An 11,826-nucleotide genomic window follows, 5' to 3' on the forward strand; every position below is an offset into this window, starting at 1 on the left:
AAAGAATTAACCCACATGTTTGTGGATTGTTCTCTGACAAGTTCAATAACAGCTTTGGAAAAAATCTACTGTGTATTCTTTATAATGAGGATGTTTGTTTCAGAACTATAAGGCCTATGCCTTATTTGTCATGTTATACTCCACAAGGCCTATTAAGTGTAGCATACAGTCAATAAATGTTTGATTTATAAGTTTTTATTGTTCTTTTAACCACAGTAGGCTGAAGCACAAATGAAAAGATTAGTTTTTCGAGTGCGAGGTCAATGTTTTTCATCTTCGTGGGCCTCATGGCATCTAGCACATTTTCTACATGTCAGGCACTCAATAAATGCCTACTCAAGAACCATCTATTGACTGCCCACAATGGAAAGAACACTACATGCCAAGTATTAGTTTAACTCCTCTGCATTAAACAACTATAGGAAATTAGTTCACCAAAAAGTAAGGATATAAAAAGAATAAGATTTTTGCTTTGCTTTAAAAACAAAAGGACTATAACTCCGCATACTGAACATCAACTACAGTCAGAATGGTGTTAATATATATGAAATCTATATACAACCAACAAGGCCTAAATGTGTTTCTTTGAAAATCACAAACAGCTTTGATGGGAAAAAAAAAAGGAGAGAATACAAAACTGAAGAGTATCAGGGATGAAGGAAGAGGAGGGTAGGAAGATAGGCAATGGGCAGAGAGTCAGACACAGGCTTCCAGCCACGGAGTGAGTGAGTCGCAGGGATATAAGGAATGTATGGTGACAGGCGGTCACTACACTTATGGTGAGCACAGCATTATGTACAGACCTGTCAAATCACTATGTTTTGTACCTGACACTAATGTAACACTGTGTGTCAACAGTACTTCAATAAAAATAAATGAGTGAAAAATTTAAAAAAATAAATATATGTAACTTTAAAAACTGACTAAAATCACTAAAGGGCTATGGGGTTATAGCGGATCAGAAAGCAAATAACTTAAGTGGTTACACACACTTCTCTATTTCACAGTTTTTGCTTGGTAATATTGCATCTAAGTGCTTTCAAGATGGAAACCTGTTCCAGTGTTAAGCTGTCACAGCACTGTGGTAAAAGGTTATGTAAATATGAAACAGTAACGTGGCTAAAAGCACAGGCCCTGGAGCCAGACTGCTCAGTTCCAGGCTCCATCACAACTACATATGTGAGCGCCAGCACTTATTTAACCGTTTTGTGCTGTAAGGTCCTCATGTATAAAATGATAGTAAAGATTACTTGATTTCCCTTACATAAAAGGGGTTACAATAGCACCTGGCATGTGGAAAGTACTAGATAAGCATTTGCCCTTATTCTTTATCCATAAGGCTTTCCATGTATAAGTTCAATGTCATTTGAAAGAAGAAAAGTTTATGGAAATGTATGTGTGATATCAGAAGTTTTTCCAGTCTGGGCAGACAATAATTAAACATAATTAAAATAAATTTCATACATAAATATGTGACACTAAATTCTTCAACAATTTCTTTAATGAACCATGGGAATCTACTCCTGAAGCCAAGAGCACACTGTATCCATTGGATGTTAGCTAACTTGGCAATAAATTATATTTAGAAGATGAAAAAAATAAAATAAAATGCCTCAATAAATGAAAACAATATAAGACTTTTATACTAAAATTCTAAAACTCCATAGTGAGGGCAGATAATAAAATGCATACAAGGTGTTCATTGGTCACTATAAACACACCATGCGTTCAGAACGGTCAGCAGGAAAATGTTCTGATGAGAATTACCTCAATGGCATCATCGTACATTTTTCTTGCCTCGTGGTCTGTCTTATCTGACATCAACCATGCTTTCAGTAAGTATTCATAAAAACTGTCTCCCAGCCCGCCAACTGACGTATGATCTGTAATGAAAGAAAAAGAGAAGGATGGAGGTGTTGGAGAGAGAAGACAGAAGACAATTCAATAATCTTTTTCAATGATAATGACTACTACTGGCCAATCATTTAAAAATTCTGTCAACAGCCTTACTTCCAGCCTACTTCAAATTTAGTCGAGTAAAAGTACTCCAATTTTCCAGCCTTACCTCTCTGCTGGGTGAGGTATGTCACATGTTTAGGAGTCTTTTTCTTCAGCCACATAGTTTGTACACTGTCACACAACCACACTTTTCCAGAACTGAAAGCAATTATCTTTCATATGGTAATGACTTTAACTATACAAGCTAGAAGACTAAATAAGATATATACCCGAATCTGATGTTAACCAAAAAGAACCCATTTTTCTATAGGACGGCTAATGGTGATTTCTGTGCTATAGACAGTAGATTAAAAGAAGTCTATTAGGAGAAAAAAGCCCAAGAAGTCCTTTGGAATCATATCTTGCATAATGTATATGTTTGTCCTACATATGTTCTTATTGTACCTCATCTATAATCCTATCCAAGGCAGCATCACAACTCCCAAGACAATTGTACTCTTTTATCCCTGACTTTTGACAAGCTCTGCCCTACATTCTGAAGCTTTGTTTAAAAACGCATCTCCTCCCTGCATGAAAAGAACAGCACACTTCTGTGAGCTGTCGATCGTTCATGGAGTGCCGCACTGGGCTTCCACTCTAGCGAGGGAAGGATGGACCACGGATGGTTTGTGAGACAACTGGCTATCTGCTTGGGGGGAAAGCATATTAGTACTTGTATCTTTGGCTCACAAACATAAATTTGTGGTGGATTAATGATTAACAGTAAGACACAAAACTGTAAGTATACCAGAAGATACAAGAAAATGTCTGCTCTTCCTGAGCGAATAATCTTCTTAAGGCAAAACAGAATGAAGGAGCCACAAAGAAAAAGATGTATAGCGACATATGGTACAAGCTACCATAAATGAATCTGTAAGACAAGAAATAGAAAAGGAACAGATATCTGCAACATACAGAATAGAAGTAAGGGTTACTGCCCTGTACAAAGAACTCTGATAATTAAATAAGGAAAACCACTATAGAGCACACACTTTAAAAAAAAACAGAAATTGATAATTAATGTAATAAAGGAAGTCCAACTCCATCAGTGACCAGAGAAAAGGAAATTAAAACAACAAGATTCCCTTTTGTCTACTTAATTGGCAAACATTTTTTAAAGTATTTTTTTAAATTTATTTATTTTGAGAGAGAATGAGAGTGGGTAAGAGGCAGAGAAAAAGGGGGGGGAAGAGAGGGAGGGAGGGAGGGAGGGAGGGAGGGAGAGAGAGAGAGAGAGAGAGAGAGACAGAATTTCAAGCAGGCTCTGGGCTGACAGCAGGGCTTGATCTCACAAACAGTGAAATCATGACCTGAGCTGAGATCAAGAGTTGGACACTTAACCAACTGAACCACCCAGGCGCCCTGGCAAACACAGTAAAGAATTGTTAATGCCCAATGCAGATAAAGTCATGGTTCACAGTTGCTGGAAATGGAGGGCAGTTTTGCAACAGCTATCAAAATTTAAGGTTTTCTACTTCTGGAATTATCTTGCAACAAATACTTGCACACACATGTACAGATGTAAGAAGAAAAAAACTTCATCAGAGCACTATATTCATTAGTAAAAACAGAAGATAACTTCAAATGTCTAGGGAAGTAGCTACATAAATTACAGTACAAACATACTGTAATGGAATATGCAATCATTAAACAGAATCAGGTGAATCTGTAATCTGATATTGGAGGATATCTATTATATGCTGTTACGGTGAGGACAAGTTTCAGAAGATAGTTTGATACTACTAAAAATTTGTAATTTTAAAAATTACTATTGTATACATAGAAAAGGTATGAAAAGACAACTGTGTAGAGGGATTACCTCTAAGAAAGCAGTCCTACAGTTTTTACTTTGTATACTTATTCATTACTAGACTGCATGAAACTTGTGTAATTAAATCATCTTTTGTTTCAGAAAGTAAGAGATGAGGGGAAGTGCTACCAGTCACATTAAAGAACATGTCTGCTATGCGGCACCTGGGTGGCTCAGTCAGTTAAGTGTCTAACTCCGGCTCAGGTCATAATCTCACGGTTTGTGAGTTTGAGCTCCACATCGAGCTCTGTGCTGACAGCCTGGAGCCTGCTTCGGATTCTGTCTCCCTCTCTCTCTCTGTCACTCCCATGCTCATGCTCTATCTCTGTCTCTCAAAAAATGAATAAATGTTAAAAAAAATTTAACATTTAAATTTAAATTTAAATTAAAAAAATTTTTTTTAAATAAAAAAATAAAGAACATGTCTGCTAATACTGTAGTAATGTGGTTGTACTCTCAATAGCCTGCCTCTCAAATGCTCTTATTTCTCACTTTTTTCCGTTAGTCATTAGTACACATGATGAACTGCACATATGTATACACCCAGAGACCCACCACTAGGATGGAAATACAGAGCACTTCTGAGCATTCCAAAAATCTCCCTCGTGTGGCCCTCACAATCAATACCCAGCTTCCAAAGATAACCTCAATTACTACATGATTTGTCAAGTTCACATAAAATAGCCATTCATATAAAATGCCATATGCTTTCAAGAATGATTTGGTGGCTTCAAGACTTCCTTTGTTTTCCATCTAAATATCTAGAAGAAGGACCTCTCTGCCTTATGTAGGCTTCCTGAGTCTCCAACATTAAGTGTTTGGGGTTTAGAGAAGACACATAGAGGAACAGAAGACAGAGGAGCAACGGTCGGTCCCTTACTCTAAGCTTCAGACCACATGAGAAAATCACAATTGAATTTCAACTTTATAATGATGGCAATATATGATGATGGGTTGAGAGGATAAATTATACTTATATGCTAAATTAATTCTAAAAGATTTAAATATTTTATGGCTACTGGAAATCATTAAAGATAACATATAGAATATTAAAGCAATATGGAACTGAGTAGACAGGTAAAGTCCCTCATATTTAATGAACATATAGGACAAAGTAAGATTTAGGGATGCCTTTTAGGTGCATTATTTGCTAGGGAACAAGAAGGGAGTCATTTTATATCTGGCGAGCAACTGTTTTAAAACAGCTATATCCCAACAACTATGACAAAATATCCCCATCAATACTGCTACCTCAATTCTGTGGTTATGTCAAAACATCGGGATTCACTCAGTTAGTGATACTGTTACTATCTTACCAGCTGCCCAGTCTTGTCTTAGACTCCAACCAACTGCCTAAAAACATGCTCTACTTTAGCTGTCCTCTTGTTTTAACCATGACTTTCTCAAATAGCTTTCAGGTTTTATCCTCCCAGATTTTTAGCTGCCTTTGTTTTGTCTCCCATATTTTTCTTTTACCATTTTGATTCTTTCCCATCCCTGAAGTCATGTCACTTACACTGTCAGCCTGCATTTCATCAATTCTAGAGACCTTCCTCCTAAGCTGTCACCTTCAGACTTCTCTTTTCCTGCTTTCCTAAGTCAAACCCAGTATTTCCTCAATACTGTGTCTTACTTCACACCTGTTGCACGGATTCATATTCTTATATGATTTCCCAAGAAAGACTATGTGGGTTGCAGCTTTATTATGATCTCCTTCTTAATTTCATTTTATAAAGAGACCAACTTCAATGTTGGAAATCATTTTCCTTCAGAGGTTCTCAAAGGACCTGCTCCAATGTCCTGTAACATCAAGTGTCTTGAGTGAGAAACATCTGTGATGCTATTTTATGGGCTCAAGGTGTTCTCTCTCAATGCCCCCTTCCTCACACTCAACTTGTCTTTCCAAGCTTTATATCTTCATTTTGATACTGGTTAAACTTTGTCCTACATTCACTGTGCTGGGCATTTTTTAAACTAAAGATTGGTATTTTTCAGCTCTGAGAAAATGATCTTCTATTATCTTTATTTATTTTCTCCAGTTTTTGCTTGTTTCTCTCTTCTGAAACTCTCATTAGTTGGAGATTGGACTCCTTGGATTGATTTTTCTATTACCCTTGGACTGATTTTTCTATTACCCTTTTCTCTCAAATTTTACTCTCTTTGTTTCTATATTCTGGGATTTTTTTTTAAAATGAATTTTATCTTTTAGTCCTTTTACTGAGGTTTCTAATGTAAGCAATTAATACCTTTTACCTCTTTTCTGTCCTCTAGTTCTTTCTTTTTCAAAGTACCCTATTCCTATTTTGTGAATACAGTATCTTCTCAGAGTTCTCCAAAATAATTAGATATGTTTATTTATAGAACTACTTCCATGTCCTCTAGGATCTCCTTTTGACTTTTTTCTGTGAAATTTAACATGTGCACAGAAAAGCATATTAAACATAAATGTTACATTCCTTATAGAGAACATCTATATAATTTCTACTCAGAAGAATGTCAGTACTCCAAAAGCCTTCCATGTATCCTTTCTCAATTATAATTCCTACATCCTCAAAGGTAACAAATATCTTAACTTTTGGGGTAATCACTTTTTATTACATGGCTGTCATCTAATACCCTCTCCCAACCACTACTATTTAGTTTTGTCCAGTGATATGTTTAACAAATAGTATCACAGATTCTCTTGCATCTGTCTTCTAGATCTCAGTGCTTACGATTTAACCATGTTGTTGTATGTATGCATTGCTGTTTGATATCCTACTGCACCAGTCAACCATTATTTATTTTTCTGTACTTAAGAATGAAGTTCTCAGTAGCTAGTGTGGATTTTTCTCTACCAAACAGTGGGTACTCTCTCACTGAGCAGACTTATTGGCCACAAGGTCTCCCTCTTGAGTGGGAATTCTGGCTAGATGCTTTCTGTATAGGCTAAGTTAAAGAAAGGTGGGCTATGTGTCAGGCTTTGCTTTAGAGTCAGTCCATTATGATCTCCCATTTACCACCAATTCTCCTACCATCTTGGGTTTACTGCTTGCTACATTTGTCTATACTTCCATTTCATTGTGGTCTCAATGAAGATGGCTGGCCACAGTGGTGAAGTTACAGTTTAATCTTCCACCATAAAGCAGAAGTCCTAATAAAGCTTTCTCAAGCTGAACTCTTTCTGGATGATTCGTTAATGCTATATATGTTTGATTTCTCATTCCCCTGTCTCCTAATCTGCTCCCACTGCTGTCCTTCCATGAATAAAAATCAAAGCAGGTGGAAACTTAGGGACTCTTCATTCACTCCAGTACTTCTGGATGGTGTGGGACTTGTAAGCTTGCAACCACTGTGTAACTCAAGATGATTTTAGATGGTTTATAGAAAAACTTTTTAAAAGTTGTCATATGACTCTTGTCAAGACGATCTTTTAACTTCGTGCAAAATCCTGCCCTTTCCCTGAAACCCATACCAACAACAAAGGATGAAATAACGTAGGTAAGAAATATGAAGAAACCCACTGTGTTAAAAGCAGAAGTTTCTGTTTCTTGAAAGTGAAGTGAATAAAGACATCTAGAAGTTTACCTCCTCCAACATAACGGGGTTCAAAGCACTCACTCATTGTGGGCACTGCTAGACTAGAAGAAGGAAGCAGAGACAGCTGTATGGTTGAGCCTGAGATAACCTGCGACACCGGGGGAAACACACGCATAACACCGTTGGGCGAGCTGAGACTCCAGCGTGAAAAAGAGTAGGTTCTGAGCTGATGAGCCAGTGGAGGCATTAATAAAACTGCCAGGAATGGAGAAGTAACATACACTTCATGAAGCTCTCACTCAAACTGAGCTTGCAAATGAAAGTTCAATGCAGGAAGCCTGGGTGGCCCAGTCGTGAAGCATCTGACTTGCATTCGGGTCATGATCTCATGGTTCAAGAGTTTGAGTCCCATATTGGGTGAGCGGGCACGCCGAGTGAGTCTTGCTCCTCCCCCCCCCCCCCCCCCCCCCCCCCCCTCCAGCCCTGCTCCTCCTGGCATTCTCCCTCTCTCTCTGCCCCTTGCTCACTGTGCCTTCTCTCTCTCTCTCTCAAAAAACAAACATACAAAAAACAAAACTCCAATGCACATAAGGAAAACTAGTCATGAAAGAATTCAATTATGTCAATAGGAGAATTTACTATACCATGAAAAAGCAAATAATGCAGCTATCTTCTGAAAACAATTTAAAAATAAGTATATTTTAAAAGTATACTAAGAGAGGGGCCTCTGGGTGGCTAGGTCAATTAAGCCTCCAACTTTGGCTCAGGTCATGATCTTGTAGTTAAGGAGTTCGAGCCCCACATCGTGCTCTGTGCTGGCAGCTCAGAGCCAGGAGCCTGCTTCAGGTTCTTTTTTCCCTTTCTCTCTGCTCCTCCCCCACTTGCACACATGCACATTCTTTCTCTCTCAAAAATAAACATTAAAAAAATTTTAAGTATACTAAGAGGAAAAAATTAATACATATGGCCAAATTGATCAATTTGCATTGAAAAACTGGCAAATATATAAGATTTTAACACACTTATTTGAAAACTGACAGATCAAAAAAATAGTTAAAAAAAAAAAAGAAAAATGAAAAAAATTAGCTAATGAATCTGAATTGCCTTAAAGGAAATTAGACTCTGCTAAACTATGAGCAACTTGACAAGAGACATTCATTGGCTTAAGTTTCTTTATATATTCTATAGCACCTCACACAATTCTTACTTATAGAGTAACTCAATAAGTAATTTTAAACAAATGGCTGACTTTCCATTTTCACATATGAAAAGACTTTCACAATTATAATAACTTATCTTTAAGGTATTCTTTCTTTTTTATTTTAAGGTATTTTTTCATAAAAAATGATTCCATTTTCATAGTCTCTCACTCTTTTTCAGTTTAGGGAAACAAATAATTATGGGATAACCAGTAATACCTAGCATAACACCGAATACTTACAAATTGACCAAAAAAAAGGTTTACAGAATATAGTAACAAGTTTTACTAAAATTTACAGGTATCCATTTTTAACCTCCTTCCTAATTTCCTCCAACACTAAGATGTCTATAACTGTAGTATATTCAATTGTTCACATGAAATATCAACTGAAAATATAATTAAAAAAAAACTTAAAACACTTCATTCTTATAAATTATCAGAAATGTGCACAAAAATCTTCATATTAAGATTTTCCTTTTGGAGTTTTTTAATCTTCTGTGAACATCTTTGCACTAAGAGCTTTTTAATTTCCTCATAGCTCACTGTCCAGATACAATATTTCAAACTACTCAGGGAACTGCAGTAAGAATGTATTTTGTAAAAATACCCAAATGCCCAAACTCCATTCCTATCCTCTCTTAAAAGAGTTTGAACTTAATGCTTGCTGCTTTCTCTTCCCCTGCTTGCTCCTTATTCCCCTACATTCTGGCTTTAGCCTCCAGCACACAGCTAAACAAAATGGTACTCTACAAGTTAATAGCCACTTTAAAAAACATTTCTTCAATGTTTATTTATTTTTGAGAGAGAGAGAGAGAGAGAGAGAGAACATGAGTGGCAGAGAACAGAGAGAGGGGAAGACATGAATCTGAAGCAGGCTCCAGGCTCTGATGGGCTGTCAGCACAGAGCCCGAAGCAGGGCTTGAACTCATGAACTGTGAGAACATGACGTGGACCAAAGTCAGACACTTAACTGACCAAGTCACCCAGGCACCCCAACAGTCACCTTTTTTTTTTTTAATGTTTATTTATTTTTGAGAGAGAGAGAGTGAAAGAGACAGAGTGTGAGTGGGGTAAGGGCAGAGAAAGAGGGAGACACAGAATCTGAAGCAGGTTCCAGGCTCCGAGCTGTCAGCACAGAGCCCGATGCGGGACTGGAACCCACGGACCATGAGATCATGACCTGAGCTGAAGTCGGACGCTTAACTGACTGAGCTGCCAGGCACCCTGCAACAGCCACTTTTCAGTCCCAATACATCAAATAAAATTTATATGTCAGAGATGATGATTAGATCCCACCAGGCAGTAAGGGGTATACTGAAATAAGGGAGAGAACAGAAGGCCCAAATTAACTAAAGGGAAGAAGAACTGAAGGAACAGAGTTTAGAGTTACAAAGAAGGCAAAAACAACAGGACAGGAATCTGGCCAGACTGTCAAATTTTTGGCACAGGCCAGGCTATGTAAAGTGTGGGTGAAACAAGGAATCAAAATGAGGAATAAATTTTAAAGAAGAGATAGTAAGTTCAATTTTGTACCTAGTGAGTTTAGGATACCCACAATCAGGAAACAAATATTTGTACATCGGAGGTAATGCACCATTACTGACAGTAATGAAACACTGACTTCTATCAGGGGGTGGAAGGACAACTTTTTCTATAAAGGGCCAGATAACATACAGCCTCTGCTGTGTGCTCCCCTGTTTTATTGTTGTTGTTTAAACCCTTAAGAAATGTAGACAAAAGAAACTATTCTTAACTTGTAGGCCGAATAAACGCAGGCCAGAGGCTAGTCTGACGTAGTCTGCCTGGTGATGATTCAGATTTCACAGCTATATAGGACACAGTTCTTCCTGTAAAAAGAGAGGTGGCCCGTAAGGCAAAAATGGAAAAGATAAGAAGTAAAAATTCCTAGAAATATCAACATTTAAGAAGCCAGGTGAAGAAGAACATGAAACAAATTCCCATTCCTTGAAAGCACACTGGCCTTGTCTGAATGGGGTAAAAAGTAACGTCATGCTGGTTTCTAACCCTTAAGAGGCCTGATATGCTCGACTTCTTTTTATGGGACCTTGCTACTGTCATGGAAAGACGCAGGGCACAGCCCCTGATAGATGGTGAGAAGCCCTAGGGAGCAGGGCTGTGTCTTGGGGGGGTGGGGGGGTGTGCAATGCCCTATCAGCCAACCTGCCCACTCGCTGAGACACATAAGTAAGTCCAGGTAGGATCAGCAGCACCTCCAGCCAACCTGTAGATTTTGAAGAAATAATAGTTTTAAACCACTAAATTTTAGAGTGGTTTGTTATACAGAAATAGCTAACAACTACACTGTCCTTTCAGGACCAGTCTACAGGACAGTTCCTGGGCCACATAAGAAATTACTTTTAGAGGAGTAATAAAAAGCATATCCAGAATACAATGTATTAAGAAGTGAATACAAAGAAAGCAACAAAAACCAACAAATATAAACATTTCTTTAAAAGGCTATATCACGACAGGAAGAAGAGAGATGGAGTGCCAGCTAGAAAGGGCTATGACAATGAAGAGTAAAAGGAAATAGAGAAAAGGACTTCCCAGTGACTGAGAAATGAACTAGGAGGTGTAACACAGGGTAAAATTACAATGGGAACACCAAAAAAGAAAGAGTTCAAGAGCTGAAAGAAGACAGAATACAGAACACAAGTCAAAAGAAAATCCTACCCAGGACTGTCTGAGGCTGGAAAAACAGAGATAAAGCCCAGTGACTAAATGAGCTTATAGGTAAAGAGATCTCCTACATAAGGATCTTTACTTTGACTTAGGAAGGTCACCTGGGTAGAAGAGAGGGAAAGGGGTATGGTAACCAACTTTTTAAAAACTACCAGAAGAGGTATTCTGGAAATAATGGTAATTCTTAAAAACTAGAAGAATAGAGGGGCATCTGGGTGGCTCAGCCAGTTAAGGGTCTGGCTTTGGCTCAGGTCATAATCTCACAGTTCATGAATTTGAGCTCGGTGTCAGGCTCTGTGCTATCACCTTGGAGCCTAGAGCCTGCTTCAGAGTCTGTGTCTCCCTCTCTCTCTCTGCCCCCCCCTCCAGCTTGTGCTCACTTGTGTTCTCTCTCTCTCTCTCTCTCTCTCTCCCTCTCTCACACAAAAATAAGCATTAAAAAAAGTTTTTAAAAGACCTAGAAGAACAGAATAAGATAGACAAGAAATAGTGAACAAAGAAATTAATACCTTGAACAACAAGTTCATGATGAAGTTAGGCAATGAAACAATAAAAGTATGCTAAACCTTGCATCGTGTTCAGATGGAAGACACAG

The 11,826-nt window shown here is 37.9% G+C and overlaps 1 protein-coding gene across 3 annotated transcripts in view; it reads right to left on the reverse strand.

The window, feature by feature from the left end:
* Nucleotides 1–11,826, reverse strand: part of MAN1A2 (mannosidase alpha class 1A member 2) — a 164,396-nt gene that overhangs the window by 39,770 nt on the left and 112,800 nt on the right. For all 3 annotated transcript variants that reach the window (XM_029946784.1, XM_029946781.1, XM_029946783.1), the window contains one exon: nucleotides 1,768–1,883. In XM_029946784.1, the coding sequence (XP_029802644.1) occupies nucleotides 1,768–1,883 (116 nt within the window). The remainder of the gene's footprint in view (nucleotides 1–1,767; nucleotides 1,884–11,826) is intronic.

The sequence above is a fragment of the Suricata suricatta genome, chromosome 8 (genome assembly GCF_006229205.1).
Source record: "Suricata suricatta isolate VVHF042 chromosome 8, meerkat_22Aug2017_6uvM2_HiC, whole genome shotgun sequence".
Taxonomy (NCBI): domain Eukaryota; kingdom Metazoa; phylum Chordata; class Mammalia; order Carnivora; family Herpestidae; genus Suricata; species Suricata suricatta.